At 35.3% G+C, this 19,954-nt stretch overlaps 1 protein-coding gene across 4 annotated transcripts in view; it reads right to left on the reverse strand.

The window, feature by feature from the left end:
- NARS2 (asparaginyl-tRNA synthetase 2, mitochondrial (putative)) overlaps positions 1-19,954 on the reverse strand; it is a 140,246-nt gene that overhangs the window by 69,246 nt on the left and 51,046 nt on the right. For all 4 annotated transcript variants that reach the window (XM_008566129.1, XM_008566118.1, XM_008566123.1 and 1 more), the window contains one exon: positions 7,347-7,441. In XM_008566129.1, coding sequence (XP_008564351.1) covers positions 7,347-7,441 — 95 coding nt within the window. The remainder of the gene's footprint in view (positions 1-7,346; positions 7,442-19,954) is intronic.

Genomic DNA, 19,954 nt, shown 5'->3' on the forward strand with positions numbered 1-19,954 from the left:
ACCACAAACTGGGTAGCTTAAAACAACAGAAATTTATTCCTTAGCTGTGAAGGCTAGAAGTCTGAAGTCAAGGGGTGGGCATAGCCATGCTCTCTGAAGGTTCTAGTGAAGAATCTTTCCTTACTTCTTCCTAGTTTCTGGTAGCTTCCCACAAGCCTTGGCATCACTCCAATCTCTGCCTTCATCTTCACATGGCCTTCCTTCCTGTTTTAGTCCGTTTTGTGTTGCTATAACAGGATACCTGAGACTGGGTAATTTATAAAGAACAGAGGTTTATTTGGCTTACGTTTCTGGGATAGCTGCATCTGGCACGGGCCTCAGGCTGCTTCTACTCATGGCAGAAAAGTGGCAGGCAGCCGGTGGGTACAAGCAGATCACATGGTGAGAGGAAGCAAGAGAGAGAGAAGGTGCCAGGGTCTTTTTAAGCAATTTGCGGGAACTAATAGAGCTAGAACTCACTCATTAATCCCCCCTCCTCCAGGGAGAGCATTAATCCATTCATGAGGGATCCGCCCCCATGACTCAATCAGTTTCCAACACTGCCACATTGGGGATCAGATTTCCACATGAGTTTTGGAGGGGACAACATATGCAAACTCCATCATTTCCTCTGGTGTGTCTTCTCTGGGTCTCTGTATCAAAATCTCCTTTTGCTTTTAAAGATACCAGTGATTGTATTTAGGGCCCACCCTAACCCAGTATGACTTCGCCTTAACTTAATTATGTCTGCAAAGACTCTATTTCCAAATAAGGTTGCATTCACAGGTTAGGGCTTGTCTTTTTATGGGACACACAATTCAAGCCAGTACAGAGGTCATCCAAAAAATTTCAGTATTTTAAAAAATGGAATAAAGCCCATTGAATCCACTCATAAATCTAAGACACATATGGGGTTTTAATGTTCTTACATTTCCTGTATCTTTAAACATCTTGCTATTTCATCATCCTAGGAATTATTTAATCATTACATATTAATTGTTCTTAATTAAGTTAAAAAAGAGTAAAATATTAAGAAAATGGAAGAATAGAGGAGCTTAAGATGAAAATGCAATAGAAATAAATTATTACCACTATATCATCTTCAGTTTTCTTATTGTAGTACACAAAGTATTGTGTCATCTTTCAAGAAGATATAGGAGAAGCCTGGATACACCATCGCTGTGGTCTTTTTTGTAGTTTTCGCAGAACACAGTTGAGAATTTAGATATTTTATTTTTTACTCATAATACCAAAGAGAAAAAAAATGATAGGGAAAGCTATTTCATAGTTATCAGACAAATCAGAAAATGAAAGGAAAGAGATGGATTGCAACAATCTAGTCTCTAATAATGATGGTAAACCTGGCTGTATAAGCAAAGCCTTAGACAACAAGCCTTCAGATAACGATATCTATCTAAATGGATTTTTCTCAAACACAATAACTAAGTGAATACATTTCAAAGGATAAAAAAGAAAAGGTATTTTCATCCAATTAGTCATTCCACAGTAAGGATTTCATCAAGCAATAATCTGCAATAAGAACTTGGACCTTCCTATTTTGCTACAAGGATATGTGGCAATATTCTTTCATTGTTTATGATATTTGTGAACTAAATTTACTTGATATGATTAATAAGTAAACAAATGCTAAAGGTAAGTATGATACAAAGGTATTTAGAAGAAAAAAGATGATGTAAACATTAAAATAATCATTAATTTGATAATTCTATTTCGTGTTTAACCTAAAAATAAAAATGTTTTACAATTATGGAGCAAAAAAAATGGCCACCCTCCCTTCAACAAAGTTCTCAAAAGTATTGCTTTTTGATTATGTGAGTGTAAAAACCAGAAGTAATAATAAGTTAGAACCTATTAAAGATGTATTTGAAATCTGAAAAATATCTGCAAATCATATATCTGATAAGGGACTTGTAGCCAGAATACAAAAAGAACTTTCACAATGCAATAATAAAAAGACAAATTACCAAACCTGTGAAATGAGCCAAGGATATAGATAGATATTTTTCCAAAGAAGATATACGAATGGCCAATAGGCATATGAAAAGATGCTTAACATCATTAGTCATTAAGGAAATGCAAATCAAACCCATAATGAGATACTACTTTACACCCCCCTAAAATAGCTACAATAAAAAAGACAAACAATAATAAGTGTTAGCAAGTATGTGGAGAAACCGGAATGCTTGTAAAATGGTGTAGCCACTGTGGGAAATATTCTAGCATTTTCTCACACAGTTACACATAGTTATCATATGACCCATCAATTCCACTCCTAGGAATCTAACCAAAAGAAATAAAAACATATGCCGACAAAAACTTTTATTCAAATATTCATAAAATAACTCATAATAGCCAAAAAGTAGCAATGACTCTAATGCCTATTATCTTATAAATGGATAAAGAAAATATGATACACCCCTATAAAAGAATGTTATTTGGCAATACAAAGGAATGAAGTACTGATACATCATGCTAAGAAAAATAAACCAGTCATAAAATATGACATATACTGTGATTCCATTTATATGAAATATCCAGAATAGGTAAATTCATAGAGACAGAAAGCAGACCAATTAATGGTTGCCTAGAGTGGGAGGCAGAGACAAGGATAGGAAGTGCCTGCTACTGGGAAAAAATTTCTTTTAGGGTTATGAAAATATTCTGAAATTATTATGGTGATGTTTGAACAACTACAAAAATATACTAAAACCTACTGAATTATACACTTTGGTGATTTTTATGGTATGTAAATTATCTTTCACCAAAGCAGTTTAAAATTTTTTAGATTTCTTATGTTTAAATTATGAAAATTTATAGTAAGGCTGATTTTCATTATCCCTTTTTTTCTACTTCTGTACATTATTAAGATGGCTTTAAAATATTTATTTAAAAAAAGGCTCATTAGCCCCAGATGGTAAATGGTGATGACTATTTTTCTTAGTATACTGAGGATTAACCAATCTTCTTAAAAGGACGTTTATATTGTTAGTAATTTTTCACTATTATAAATAAAATTGCTTTCAACATTTTTGTGTATACATCTTGGTAGAGTTGTCAGATCATTTCCTTAAGAAAAATTCCCAGAAATGAAGTTCTAGGTGAAAAGGTATTCCTCTAGAAAGATTGTACCAATTTATACTTACAACAACAATGTTCAAGAGGAAAGCATCAGTTTTAACTTGAAATATGCTTGTATTAGTGCAAAAATTCACAAGGAAAAAACTCCTGTAATACGAAAAGGAAAAACAAACCCAACGACAACAAAAAAGAAAAACAATAATAATAAAAAATTCTTTCAAATACATTGGATCTCCTTCTAATTCTGGCTTTAACTGGCAAGAAATGGAATATTTTATTATATGACACTTCTAAACTGCAGTTTTTGCAAAATGTGAGGAAAACACTTAAACTTGTCTAATTTAAAAAACTATATATTTATAGCTCTGTCTGCTGAGAGGACTCAGGTAGCAGCACAAACATACATAGTGACCAAATCCTGGTTTCTAAAATACCATTTTCCAATAAAAGAAACCACGCTCCTTGGAGAAATGGCTAGGATAGGGAAAATAAAAAAAAATAAGTCTGGGAAACTTGCCCAGACTTGGAAACAACCAAGATATCCTTCAGGATAAACTGTGTTACATCCAGACAATAGAATATTATTCAGCACTAAAAAGATATGAGCTATCAAGCCATGAAAAGACCTAGAGGAATTTTACATGCATATTACTAAGTAAAGGAAACCATCTGAAAAAGTGCTAAACTGTATGATTCCAACTATATGACATTCTGGAAAAGGCAAAACTATGGAAACAATAAATAGATCAATGGTTAGCAGGAGTTAGGAAGAGGGAGGGATGACCAGGAGCACAGAGGATTTTTTGGGCAGTGAAACTATTCTGTATGGTACTATATGGAGAATATATGTCATTATAAATTTGTTGAATCCCACAGAATGTACACCACTAAGAGCGAATGCTAATGTAAACTATGGACTTGGGTGATGATGTGTCACTGTAGGTTCATCAACTGTAAAAATGAATGAATGAACAAATGAATGAATGAATAAATAAATAAATAAATAAAATAAAGGTGGTAAAGAGCATTCAACAAAATAAACAAAACAAAAAACCTGAGGCATCTTGTCGCACCAGAGAATAAGGAAATACTCAAAGGATGAGGGCACTACTTCAAAGGGACACGATTCAATCTGCATGTGTTCCCAATAACTAAAACTAAAGAAGTTTACGCAACAAAGTAGGTAACACAGTATTGAATGATAATCCAAACTATAAAATAAACACACGAGTCCATTCTGACATAAATGACCAATTAAATAAATAAATAAATAAATATGTCCATACAGAATTTCAAACACTTTGCCTCTGTGGTATTCTTTCCAAAACCCCGTATAACCCCCAGTCCAATCACGAGAAAAACATCAGACAAACCCAGATTGGGGTACATTCTACAGGACACAAAAAAGAAAGGTTAAGAAAACTGTCACAGACTGTGAGAGACTGTAGAAACATGACAATTAAGTTTTATGTGGTACTCTGAATTGGACCCTGGAAAGAAAAAAAAAGATATTAATGGAAAAACTGGTGAAATCCGAATAAAGTATGGAATTTAGTTAATAGTAATGTACTAATACCAGGTTCTTAGTTTTGACAAATGTGAACATCTTCCATTACCGTGGAACAATATGGGCAACTGAGTGGGGGGTATGCAAAAACTGTGCACTACTTTTGCAACTTTTCTTTATATATAAATTTTTTTCCAAAATAGAATGTTTATATACAAAACAAACAAATTTAACTTTAAAATGGAGCCATAAACCTACTAAACTAATATAGATATCCTTTCGAAAAATGGTAACCTTCTAAATTTAAGTATCATTTACTCTACATAAAAAGTCTGTTGAATAAAATTAAATAAAAACAAAGCTGAGGGAAAGAGGATTAACAATTTCTTATTGGAGATTAAATCATGCACTAATCAGAAACATGATGTACTGTATATTGACAGTACTAAAATTACACATATTAAACTAAGAACATTTGACTGACATTATTTGAAATACTCCATAACACATTAAAAAGCAAAAAACCTAATATTCCACCAATTTAATCTTCTGTCAAGTTTCACTGTACACTGTGTTCTGTGGTTCACTGCACTTTTTACTGGGAAAGAGGTATATTTAATAATACACTAGATTATAACAGGGAAACAAACATTTAGTAAAAATTTACCTTTCACATATCATGATATTTCTTTTTTTTTTATTGTGGTAAGAACACTTAACATGAAATTTACCATCTTGCAGACTTTTTTTTTTTGGCGTTAGCCAGTATGGGGATCAGAACCCTTGACTTTGGTGTCCCAAGGCTACGCTCTAACCAGCTGAGCTAACTAGTCAGACCACATGACATTTCTGAGACGGGAGACAACTTGCCTCTAACTTAAGAAATAAATATTTATTTATTTTTTATTTTTTATTTTTTTTTTCCTTTTTGTCTTTCCTCGTGTCCGGCAACGGATCGCAACCCTCAGTGTTGCGCCCGTACCGGACCGGGACCGGCAACGGGATTGCAAACCTCAGTGCTGCGCCCGAACCTCGCTCAGCCAGTGAGCGGGAACTGGTCTGTATGTGGGATCCGAACCCTCGGCGGGAGCGCCGCTGCGCTTCCCAAGCGGCGCACTGTAGCAGTGCGCCACCGGGCCAGCCCCTAAATATTTATTTTTAAGAAATAAATATTGAAAGGCTGTTAAGAAAAGTTATCCAAACCTTGGATATAAGGCCAAAAAGTAGAAGGTCTTAACAAGAGGATGTCCTTTCAATGTAATATGGGGACACAGACCCATTCGAAGGTTATTTAACTACTTAGGGGAATGTACTTGCTCCATAATTCTATCTACTATGGAATTACATATCCCAGGTGAAGTGAAGTTACATGTTAACTTTTAGATTTTTGTTCAGTTAGAGTTGCAAATAATTCCTGTCAGATAGAAGAGATAATCCCAAAGGTTAGGGATTACTGGTCTGTAAGACATTAACCAATTTATAACTAACCTAGCAATCTTATTCCAATTATTAAATTGCTTATGAATACAGAGCTCCTCAGATGCTCTTTGAAATAGGATTACTATTTTACTTGTTCCCTCGGTAATTAACAAATTAAATAAAATCTTTGATACATGTTCACTTGATATTTGTACAAGTTATGTTCTTAATTTTTTAAAATTATACTTTGACAAGCACAAGAAACTTTCCATGACATGGCTGACATGGCAAATGCAGCTCTGCAAATCCTACAATCTCACAGTGCTATTAAATGATAGTTCTTCTGCATAGTATTCTGATAATATTGTCAACTATTTGGTTATTATCAAATAATACCTTTCTGTCTCCAAGACAAATCAGAAAAGAATCTAAAGTATATTTTATTTTCAAGACCATCTTTATTCCACCACTGACTTTTCCATCCTGCCAGCAAAGTATGTACAAAAATAAACACGCAAACTACTCTATTACATTCCTTTGAGTTTTCCCATCTGTGTATTTTACAAAAATGAAAAACATGTAAAGATTCCCTTCTTTTCACTAGAGCTGTTTCTTGAAGAGATTTTTAAGTCCCTATTACTAATGAGAAAACAAAGATGTATAAAGGAAATTCAGTACTTGCTGAGTCAGCATTAGGAAATTAACCACGCAATCACAGAATTTAGATTTAGACAGGACTTTAAAGATCTTCTGGTCCAATCCCCTGTTTCAATGAAAAGGAAAGTTGGGCCCAAAGGAATATAGTAACTTTCCAGAGGACAGTGGCTAAAATTCATGTGATCTGACATAAGACTTGCTACTTTGTTGTGCAATTCTCACAATGGATCTATTAGTTAATGTTACTTAAACCAATTACTGAAAAAATGTTTTCTTCCATCTGTTCTAGGTACTTATCTTTTAAAAAGGAAATGGGCTTATACCTGGTTCAGGTGTGAACTATGAACAGCCTTTACTTCCATGAGTATGATTAATTACATGTAAATTATGATTACATGCTGGAGATTTAAGCAGGCAAGATTATTAAAAAGAAAAAGTCACACATCATATTCTGTGTTACATTTTTCACTAAGAACAGAATTCTAGACTGATGTGATATTTTTAAGTAAGAAATCTGGATATTTTCAAATTGTCAATCTAAATGTACTTTTGGTAAATTCAAGTGAACTAATGATACAGACTAATTTCAACTTTTAAGTTTGAGCACTGGGAAGAAAAGCACAATTTTACTCTCACCCAAACCAGAACCAGTAAAAGCAAAAGAGAAAAAAAGAAAATTCTGTACCCTGACATCACTTCTAGATGAAGTTGTCCTGAGACAGTTAAGAAAGCAGGAACATTGAAGAAATTCTCCTCAGGTTCCTTTATTTTGCTTGAAGACTGCAAATGAAAAACATAAGCCACAAAAAGCTATTACATGTTTTGCTTTGCTTTTCACATTCACATATGTGCCACAACTAAAAATCATAATGCAATTAAACCTATGTGAGGACAAGTCATTCTCATGAAAATAAAGACAGTTCTTACCACACACCTAAAAGAGAAAATACCTGCATGGGAAGCACTAAAGTCAAGAAAGTTTGCTCCATATTTTCAAAACATAGAACAATCAAAGGACAAAGTACTTTTGTCACAAACTGCACTCCCCTCCCCCCCAAAAAGTGATTTTGATTAAGGGGCAAGCTGAGGCAAGGAATCTGAATTTAAAATTTTAAATATGAAGAACTACATAATCTCTTAAAATTTTGAGCTATGATTGAGACAATTTTCTCAAGGGAAGAGTTTCTGGAACATGTGTTGTTATATTTTTAAAACATTAATAATAATGCTTTTAATACAGACTTTTATAAATACATTCTAAACTTTCAAACACATTATTTCATTTAATTTTCATTGCAACTTAGGGGTAGAAAGAGCAGGACCTTATCTTTAAAAGATACAATAAGCAATTAGACATTTATGAACTTATAATATAGACAGGGTGATTATTCCATTTGAAACATATAGAAAACAAGCCAGCCAACATTTATAAAAGTTAAGCTAAAAAACTATTTGGAGTTCAAACACAATTTAAACAGTATAATTAAGAAAGCTTCTGAATCAAATTATGACTATCATACCTACCTTTTTGGAAGAAATTTAAATTACTTCCTCTTGTATTTCAATCTGCATTTACTTGAAAATGTTTTAGTATAACAGTGCAATTACTACAAAGGCAACAAAACAAATTTTAAATATGTAATAGAGAATGTAAGACTACTTTTAACTGACGTAGTACCAAATATTAGAATTATGGAGACGTGAAATGAAGGTCTGTAATTTTACTGGTTGTTCTAAAAATATTGCATATCATATATAGGTGTGTGTATAGATTAAAAATGTAATGTGAAAATTACTGCTATGCATCAAATATGTCCCATGTATCGGACATGTATTGGAAAGTTCACGTATTGGAAACTTGATCTCCACTGTAAGAGGGTGGGAAGTGGGGCCTTAGAGAGGTCATTGGATCATGAGGACTGTGCCCTTATGTACAGATTAACCCATTCATGAAATAATCAGTTCTCATGGGTGCGGTATTATGGCTTCACAGGGAGAGTGAGCTAGGTTAGCTCTCCTGCTCAGCCCATTCTTGCGATGTGACATCCTGGTTGCTAAGGGACCTATAGAGTTCCCATCCAGAAGAAAGCCCTAACCAAATATGTTCCTTGGACCATGGACTTCCTTCCCAGCCTCCAAAACTGTAAGAACTAAATGTCCTTTCTTTATAAGCAACAGAAAATGGACTCATACAATAACCAATTGAATTTTTCATTTATATTTGTAAATTATTTTCCAAACTTACTTTGATACTAGTTCTAGAGGTTCTATCAATGCTTTTTGGTAAAAAGAAATCCATCCTTATATTCCATTATCAGTAAAAGTTTGTTTCAAAGGACCTATGTACTCAAGACTAAATACCTGACCTGACTGACATACGTTAGGATTTCAAAATAAAAAATGTTTTCTGATATTTCTTCACTAATTATTTACTGAAGAATTGCTTGCCAAATAAGGCCTAGCAAATTTATAAGACTACCATACTCCTTCTCTTTTCCTTCAATCCTTTAGTCTATATTTGTATTGGTGTTTTATCGCAACTTCAATTAAGGTGATTTTTCTCATTCTTTGCACAGTTGGCCCTCTGTATACATGGGTTCCGCATTCATGGATTCAATTAACTGGGGATCGAAATATTGGCAAAAAAAGAAAACAATAAAAAAACAATACAGTGCTGGCTGGTTAGTTCAATTGGTTACGGCATGGTATTATAACACCAAGGTCAAGGGTTTGGATCCCTGTACTGGCCAGCCACAAAAATAAATAAATAAATAAATAAATAAAACAAAAAAAATACAGCAATAAAAAATAATACAAATATAAAACTGATATGGTATAACATAACTTTACATACATAGAGATTATTTAAAGTATATGGGAGGATATACATAGGTAATATGCAATACCACACCATTTCATATCAGGGATTTAAGTGTCAGAATTTTAGTATCCACAAGATGGGGGTGAGGGACTGAGGTAGGGTTGAAGGGGGGTACTGAAACCAAGACCCAGCAGATACAGACAGATGACTGTACATATAAAATAGTCTGGTATTCATGACTAGATTTTAGTCTTTCATTTATCAGCACTTGTACAAAATGGATTCTGATCTTACATCTCCTAAATCCAATTTATTTAAATGGGTGCAAACATACTGCCACCTCATTATGATTTCTAATGTCATGTGAGCATTTACATACTGAAATTCATACCACTTTATTATAAACTACTTCCCTTTATTTCTCCTTTATACAATTAAGGCATTACATTGATTTTTAAAAACTTCTGTGTGTATTAAGTTATATAACCTATAAATCTTATTTCAGAATATTAAAGGGGCATTAAAAAACATTTATTTTAAAAAGTAATTACTGAGAGTAAAGTCAGCAAAATTGGTAAGGTATGTACCTCCAAAGTCCTGTCCTACTACAGAAAAAAAAAAACCAGAAAAAATGAGCAAAAAGTGTCAGAATTTTATTTGGGGGTAATGAAAATATTTTGGAACTTAACAGAGGTGGTAGTTGTAAAACACGAATGAACTAAATACCACTGAAATACACACTTTAAAATGATTAATTTTGTGTTATATGAGTTTCACCTCAATTCTTTAAAGTAATTATTGAATTGAGGGGCCGGCCCGGTGGCGCACTGCTACAGTGCGCCGCTTGGGAAGTGCGGCGGCGCTCCCGCCGAGGGTTCGGATCCCACATATAGACCGGCCGCTCACTGGCTGAGCGAGGGGCGGGTGCAACATCGAGGGTTGCGATCCCGTTGCCGGTCCCGGTCCAGTACGGGCGCGACACTGAGGGTTGTGATCCGTTGCCGGTCACGAAAAAAGACAAAAAGGGAAGAAAAAAAAAAAAAAAGTAATTATTGAATTGAGAAACTACTAACGTAAGATTACAAACTTAGGACTGCAATCTTAAATACTTCTGTTAGTAATAAAGAAAGAATAAAACTATATGAATTAAGCATCCAACTTTGTGACTTTGCCAGTGGGAAAGAATTTCTTTAACGAGATTCCCAAATCACAAATGATATACTGAAAAACTGATGAATTTGAGTACAATGAAATTAAGGATTTCTATTTAATAAGGGGAGATACAGGCAAAGTTAACAGATGAATGACTGATTAAGAAAATATTTGTAATACCTAAAATCAACAGGTGTTTAACAGAATACATAAGAACCTCCTGCCAAAAAAAGAAGAAAGAGAAAATAATCTGCTCCCCAATTGGGAAAGTTGGTTTATGGAATGGAAAACTCAAATGGCTAAGATGCATGTAAAGAAATACTTAAATTCACTAGGAATTAGAGAAATGCAAATTAAAAGAAGTCATTTTAAGAAGAATCAGATTACATACATCAGATTGATAAAAATTAGAAAGTTGTATAATATCAAGTGTAGGTTCAGATTCGGGGTGTGGTAGGCAGAATTCTAAAATGTGCCCCCACAATTCCCAGCCCTTGATTATTTAATCAAACACTAATCCAAGTACTGATGTGAAGGGATTTTGCAAATTGAATTAAAGTTCCAAATCAGATGCTCTCAAGGTTGAGAGATCATCTGAGTGTGTCTCACCTAATCACATGAGCCCTTTAAAAACAGCAAGTTTTCTACACATGGCTGCGGAAGAGGAACTCAGAGATGTGAAGGACAAGTCATATTCAACATGACAATGCTGCTGAAGATGGAGAGGGACACAAAAACAGGTAGTGAGAGCACTGTAGGAGCTGACAGCAACCTGGCCAGCAGCCAGCAAGAAAATGTGAGCTTCAGTCTTGCAACTGCAAAAAACTGAATTTTGCTAATAACAGGACATTTGGAAGAAAACCTCAAGTTCCAGATAAGAACGCAGCCAGCTGACAGACTGGTTTCAGCATTGCAAAACTAATAATCCTTGTAAGTAGAAAACCCAGCCATGTTATTCTGAACTTCTGACCTATAGAATTGTGAGCTAATAAATGGATACTGTTTTAAGGCACTAAATTTGTAGTCATTTGTTACAAAGAAATAGAAAACTAATTCACAGGGAAACAGGAACTCTCAGGAACTGCTTGGTAGAAGGTAAACTGGTACTGCTATTCTGCAGAATTCAGTGAAATTAAGAATGTATAAACCCTATGACCGAGAAATTCCACCCCTGGATATACAAGAGTACTTCATAAAGTTTGTGGGAAAATGGAATTAAAAGGTTATATGAACCTTTCCACGAACTTTTTGAAGCTCCTTCGAATACAGTATTCTAGAGAAATTTTCACACAGATCCATTAGGGAATAATGCAGTATTTTTTTCTGGGCATACCTTAGAATTATAAACAGCCTAAGAGTTCATTACAAGGAGAACAGGTAAGTAAAATGTAGAAGACACATACTATTGAATATTTTGTAGCAATTAGAAGCAACAAATAGATTTACCTACAACAACACTGACAGAATTTCAAAACAGAGAGTTAAGTGGAAAAAAGCAGGAAACAGAAGATACATATTATTATTATTACTCTACATTTAAAACACATTCAAAATAGCACTTATATTTATGAGGTCACATACATAATAAAGGAAATAATAAGGAAATTAAAGTGGCTGCCTCCGAGAGGAAGAATAGGGAATGGGAATGGGGATGAAGAGGAAAAAATAAAACATTAAAGTGGCTATGCTGGATTGTGTATTATCAGTTTGGCATTACTACTCCCACCTAATGCTGAGACTGTTTTCCTGTATGGTTCCAGGTTACAGATGGCCTAGGGAGAAATTTACATGAAGTTGAAGTTATTACTCTCAGAAGATTGTGGCAGTCTGACACAGTGACAAACAAGAGAAAATAATCTGCTTAATGGGGACTGAGATACCTGGTGATCTCCAGTTTTTACCCTGCTGTCTCCTATTACTGACTCCGCTGACCAATAGTAGCTCTACGGCAACCACCAAGTGCTTGACTGCAGTTACTACAGAATGGACTGTGTTAGATTAACTGTATTAATGGCTCCAATTTTTCATACCTCTCCATCTCAGCACCCTTTGGTATAGCACACACTAACTCTGAGGTTGGCCATGCACACTAACTCTGAGGTTGGCCATGTGACTTATTTTTGCTTATTTTTGCCTATTTATGCCTTATTTTTGACTTATTTTTGTACAATAACAAAATTGATACAAATAGTGGCTTGAAAAAGTGTTCATGCATTTCCACATTCTCTCCAGGACCTCTGTCACCAAAGGTATCATGCCCTAATTAGCATGATGGAAGAATTTGAGAGACACATAGAGAAGAGCTGGGCCATCTCAAATGGGGTCATCCTAGACTGAGCCATCCCTCAACCAACCAATCAGCTCACCAAACCCAACCCAGATCAGCAGAACCAGTTTAATGAACTATAGTCTCAAAGGAAAAAATAGTTCCGTTGCAAGTAATAAAACACAAGGACCTTGCAAAAATCAATAACAACAGTGTGCCATGAACGAACATTATGTTCAACTCAATTCTACATTAAAAAAAATACACATACATACTTCTACAAAAACAACCACAGCCAACACACACTAAGTACTTACTATGTGCCAGGCACTGTCAGAAACTGTATAAAACCAGTTGAAACTTGATTAAACTAGCTGAAAATAGTTCTATTTCTCTATTTTAAGTTGTTTTACAAGTTATCTTGCAGAATGTGAGCTAAGCATGTGGAGAGACATGGGCCCTGCCTTCCAGATGACCCTGAGCACCACAGGAACCTGAAAATCCTCCACCTACAAAACCAAAGGACTGGAATTCGGCCTAACCAATCAGTCCTTTCCAGTGTCAGGCACAAACCAACAAGCTCTTGACTCATCAGCCTACGTAGCCCTTGCTTGAGTCATATGTCCTGGTGCAGCCAATCACCCTTTTCCTAAGTCATATGGACTGAAAAGGAGCTAGCCAATCCCCAACCCCCAATCCTTACCAATCCTTTAAAAATCCCTTCAGCCCTGGGTTCAAGGACAGAGATCTGAGCATTGCCTCCTGTCTGCTGGCCAGTAGATCTTGCAATGAAGCCTTCTCACAAAAACCAGTGCTATGGTATTGGCTTCTGTGCATATTGAGCAGCGAGCCCTTGCTTGCTAACACTGTGCTAAGGAGTTGACAACCCAACAAGGTAAGTACTAGTAACCCCATTTACAGAGGAGGAAATTGAGACACAGAAGTTAATAATTTAACTGGCCTAATGTGATACAGAATAAGGAACCAAGGCGGTCTGGTTCCAGAATATCTGTCCTTAACCACAACATGATACTGCTACACAGTATCTTCAGGATTCATAAGAAATAATTAACACTGGTTGATTCCAGGGAAGGAAACTAGATCACTGGGGAATGAGGTGGGATGGAATCCTTGTATCTTTTAAACTGGTACCTTTTGAACTGACCTACATTACTTGTTCAAAAATTTTAAATAATAAACTTTTTAAAAGTAGGACTCGGTATTATCATAAGTACTCAAAGTAAACGGTGTACCGTGTTTTATTCCCTATGCATTCTTTATCACATAACCAAGTAATAATTTTCTCTTTTGTGCTACAGCAACAAGGATTCCTTTGATCTTCGGTACCAATATGAAAATCAAAAAGCCAAGAACAAAGTATGGGGCCGACCCCGTGGTGCACTCGGGAGAGTGCAGCTCTGGGAACGCAGCACCGCTCTCGCTGTGGGTTCGGATCCTATATAGGAATGGCCGGTGCGCTCACTGGCTGAGCACGGTGCGGGCGACACCAAGCCAAGGGTTGCAATCCACTTACTGGTCACGAAAAAAAAAAAAAAAAAAAAAAAAAAAAAAAAAAAAAAAAAAGAACAAAGTATGGAACAAAGTCAAGCACTAGGAAGAATATAGATGTTTAGGAAAGTCTAACACTGCACTACTTAAAAACAGAACTGGGACAGGCAAGAAGAACAAAGAATAGCCAAACAATATTGAGTTCTTTGAGAGCAGGGATTGAGTTTTAAACATCTGGGTGTATGTTAAGCATCAAGCACATTGCCAGGGAGAAGTAATCGTTCCATAAATGCTTGTTGACCAAAAGAGTTGTGTCAAGTGTGAGCAGAAGTAAAGGTTAGAGATTTGAAGAGACAAAAATCTGATGAAGAAGCCGGAAAAGCACAAGAAAGCTTATACAGCACATTCAGCCATAAAAACTTCTAGCAAAAAATCATGTCTTTGCTGATCTAAAATGCACCTTAAGGTTTTGTTTTCAAACACAGGTATTGGTAAGCAGGTGGTATTATAGAAACAAATTTCTTATATTACTTTTTAATAACTATACTGATTATAATTACTTCTATATTATTTTCCCAGTAGATCTGTAAACAAGTGCTTACTCTGGTTCTTCTTTAATATTACCATCATCTTAACAGCTACAAGAATTTTAAAAAATATAAAAGGTAGAAAATATATTTTGAATATATGGTATAAGTTTAAAGTAGCGTTGAGGAAAATTTTCATTTTCTTCAGAGACATAAATTATGTGACTAGTATGATTCTATTTTCCTCCTATCCACTTACAGTCACAAACACATAATTTGTAGCTATTCTGTACAATTAAATCTCATTTTTGCCTAACTATAAAAGCCACCTCTGCCTAGCCTCCCAACACCATCTCCCTAATTTTGGCATCAAACAGGAAGGAGGACTTAGAAAAGATGATAAGACAGTGCCATCAATATAATCTTATCAGTGAAAAAATGCCTCTTCAATTTCTTTTTTTCTGTCTTCTCAAGAATGTGGCTCACTCAGTCCCAAATGAGGAATATATCCATATGCTCTCTTGTATATTCTCTCTTATAACATTCTGCTCTTTCCAGTGACCACTAGGACAGCTTCTCTACTTCCTTCTCTCTGTTGTGCTTGCAAGCCTCAAAATGACCCCAGCTTATATAAAGCACGATAAGGGCATAAATTATAAAGTAAAAATTAAAGAAAACACTAAAAATGCCATATTTCTTTTAAAAAGTTTCTGAAGCAAAATGTTGAGGTGGGTGATGAGTATTTGGTTGTTTACTGTTCTCTGTGCTTTTTCCATATGTTTAAATTTTTTTTGAAAACCCACAAATCAATATTTATAGCTCTTGAGGGTGGAACATATTACTGCATGATCCCCACAAGGGTCTATACTTTTCATTCTCCTACTTTCTTTGAATACAAAATAAACTGTTTCACCATTTTTGTTTTGTTTAATTACAAGTGTTCTGTAAATAGAGTACTGTGGCTGCCCTGTGAATATAATTATTATATGTTTCTGTAAGGGAAAATGATATAAGATGCAAAATAATCAACTTAAAAATAAACTTTCCAATCTCTGAATATTATAGTCCTGCTACATCTTAAAAAAAGAAAACAAGATAACTAAATTAAAAATAAATAAAAATTTAAGTCTTTCATGCAGTATCAAAACATCATAATGACAAAAATCAATAAGAAGTATGAGGCAAGTAATGAGATACCAAGTACTGTTGCTAGTTTATGTCCAGAAATATTTTTCAAAATGAATGAAAGCTCCGATTCCAAAATTTTATCTCAATGTTCAATACTTTTTAAAATGTCTTTTTATATTCTTTCACATTCCACCATTTCTCCCAAAGAAGATAAATATTCAGGGACTGAAAGAAGTATGTTGAAGATGGTAAGAGTAAACAAATTATGTACTATAATTCCAAGAATCATAGAAATGACTGCTGATGGGCTGGAAATAACAGAAATTACCAAAGCATTATTAACTAGAAACTCCTTGGGAAAAAACATATACTCAAATCACACTATCTGCCACAAAGTAAACAAAACGTCTGCAATTTATTTCTGGCTGATACAATTATATAGCTACCCAGTTGAACTAACACTACTATTAAAAAATCTATCTGTGCTGCAGTGATTTTAAGTGATACTTTTATATTACCTCTATATGAATTTGGGTCTATTTCTGGATTTTCAATTCTATACCACAGATTTATTTGTGCATCACTACCACACTAATTTAGAGGCTATATACTATGTTTTAATGTCTGATTATTCAAGCATTTGGCATCACTGTATTCTCTAACGTTAATATGAATAGATTTTTTTCCATGCTCTCTCCATTGAGAAATACATTTGTGTTCCATCTCCATTATAGGTATCTCCCATATTTCCAGGCCCCATTTTAAATTCATTTTCCAACTGAACAAATATTTACAAAGTGACTACTATGTGTCAGAAACTATGCAAAGTGCAGGATAGAGTAATAAGAGAAACAAGGTCCCTGAAGAACTCCAATATTTTTTAACTTCATGGGTTAATATTGTGAAACAAAATGTATTTCATATGAAGCTTTGATCTTGAGAGTTTTGGGGACTTATGAATATGTCTGGAGGTTACACTGAAGAAGTCCTAATTTATTCACTGGTCATCGGTTGGTCTGTTAACAGCCCAAAGGAACTTATAGAACTTCCCCTAAGTATGTACACTCCCCTGGGTGTACATACTAAGAAATTCTGGCTCATAGATTCCTAAAAAAACTAACTGCTGCTCATTTTAATGGCTGAGGATGCGGGTGTATAAACTGTGAGATCCATAGAAAACTATTCATAATCAGTATCGTGGCCAAGCACATTAAAAAATCAGTCAGTATCACTAAACACCTAGTAGAATGGCCAAAATCCAAAACACTGACACCACAAAATGCTGGCAAGGATGTGGAGTAGCAAGTACTCACATTTATTGCTGGTGAAATGCAAAATGGTACAGCCACTTTGCAATACAGTTTTGAAACCATCTAAAATCAGCTGAAACAGGTTTTATTTTCCTGTCTCAAGTTGTTTTACAAGTTACCTTGCAGGATATAAGCTAAGCATGTGCAGAGAGAAAGACTTTACCCTCAAGATGACCTTGGGCACCACAAGAACCTGAAAATCCTCCACCAAAGGACTGGATTCAGGCCCAACAAATCAACTCTTGACTCATCAGCCAATCAGCCTTTGCCTGAGTCACATGGCCTGACTCAGGCCCAATCCCAGTCCCTTGTCCTTACTGATAATTTAAAAACTCCATTCAGCCCTGGTTCAGGAAGACATATTTGAGCCATGCCTCCTGTCTCCTTGCCAGGTGACCTCTTTTCTTCTCACAAAAGCTGGTGCCATGGTATTGCCTTCTGTGCTCACTGGGCAGTGAGCTCTTGCTCAGTAATAGTTTGGCAATTTCTTATATAACTAAACAAATTTTTACCATACGAACCAGCAATTGTGTTCTTCAGTATTTACCCAAAGGAGCTGAAGACTTATATCTACATTAAAACCTGTACATGGATGTTTATAGCAGCTTTATTCATAACTGTTGAAACTAGAAAGCTAGCAAGATGTCTTTCAGTGGGTGAATGGATAAATAAACTGTGGTACATCTAGACAACAGAAAATTATTCAGCACTAAAAAGAAATGAGCTATCAAGCCATGAAAAGTCCTGAAGGAACTTTAAATGCATATTACTAAGTAAAAGAAGCCAATCTGCAAAAGCTACATATTGTACGATTTCAACTATACGACATTCTGGAAAAGGCAAAACTATGGAGAAAGTAAAAAAATCAATGGTTGACAGGGGTTAGGTGGGAGAGTGGGATGAATAGGTATAGCACAGAAAATTTTTAGGGCAGAGAAACTATTCTGTATGACTATAATGGTGGATATATGTCATTACACATTTGTCCAAACCCAAAGAATGTACAACAGGGAACTCTAATGTAAACTATGAACCTTGGGTAAGGATGTGTTGATGCAGGATCATCAATTATAACTAACACACCATTCTGGTAAGAGGATGTTGACAATGGCAGAGGCTATGCATGTGTGAGGGCAGAGGGTATACTGCCGGAGACCAGCTCCAGTCGAGTTGGGGGTCCTTGAAAAAGGGATGAGGAAGCGGTGAAAATAAAAAACACAGGCAGAGACCTCGGTTCCTCTGAAGCACGTTCTCACCCTGCGGGCTGTCAGCGCTGTCGCAGCCAGAGCAGCTAAAGCAGCTGAAGTAGCCTTTAGACTGAAAACAGCATTTTTATTTGTTACACAACACGGGGGGGTTAATGTGGGCATTTTAACTACATAAACCTTTAAAATTATTAAGCCAATAGTTAAATGGAAACTTTTCTTAAAATTACATCAGTTCTCATAAAATTAATAATCTACAAGGTTAAATAAAACTCAGTCATCAGCCAATTCTTTCTGGTGATCATATCCGTTGTGGTTGATTAGCCCGTGACTCGCTGTTCTTGACATTTTTCGCCATTGTGTTTCTTTTCTTCTTGCCCTCATATTAACCTTAAACTTATTACTGCCAGCAAGCATAAATTAAACAAACCTTATATATATTTTTAACTTTTAAATCCTATAAAAAAAAATTCTAACAATTATATTTAAAACTTATAAATCTAACAAACTTATAATCAACTAAAAATTTAATGATTCTCATATTTCTATAGGCATGAACCTATTGTTCATTTGGAAAAAGAATAAAGGATATTTGAACAGCTTTATCATGCATATACTTAATCTAGCAGCTGTGTGGCCCAGTGTAAAGTGTCGAAGTGCACAGCACCATCCCTCACACAACCAGGTGCATTCTAAATTCCATCTATAATCTTTATTTTTAGGAGGGAAAGTTGTGCATCGTATGTTTTTGTACCATTACCTTACTAAGATGTTTTTATTTAACTTAGGACACCAATGAGTAACAGGGTTTCTACACATTTTTTCTCATAAACTTAATTCTTTTTATAGTATCTTTTTCCATTAATTCCAACCATTCTCTTACCATTAAAGTAATCCCCTGTAAATGACGTTTGCCAACTTAAGTCATTTTTAGGACGTCCCCTAGGAGGGTACCAAATTTTTCCTTACCCCATTTTATAATCCATATAACCATTTACCCAGATGGTGGGAAGAGGATGCGGATTTCTATTGTTTATTAATTTCTTCGGTAAAAACAATTGCTCATGGCTATTCATAAGGTGTTTTTTTTTTTTTCCTTTTTGTCTTTTTTCGTGTCCAGCAACGGATCGCAACTCTCAGTGTCGCACCCGCACCGGACCAGGACCCGCAACGGGATCGCAACCCTCGGCGTTGCTCCCACAACTCGCTCAGCCAGTGAGCGGGAACCGGTCTGTATGTGGGATCCGAACCCTCGGCGGGAGCGCCACCGTGCTCCCAAGCGGTGCACTGCAGCAGTGAGCCACCGGGCCGGCCCATAAGGTGTTTTTAAAATATCCATTGGTGTAATAAATTGACTCAAAAGGGACAATTTGGA

This window comes from Galeopterus variegatus, unplaced genomic scaffold (genome assembly GCF_000696425.1).
Source record: "Galeopterus variegatus unplaced genomic scaffold, G_variegatus-3.0.2 Scaffold15, whole genome shotgun sequence".
Taxonomy (NCBI): Eukaryota; Metazoa; Chordata; class Mammalia; order Dermoptera; family Cynocephalidae; genus Galeopterus; species Galeopterus variegatus.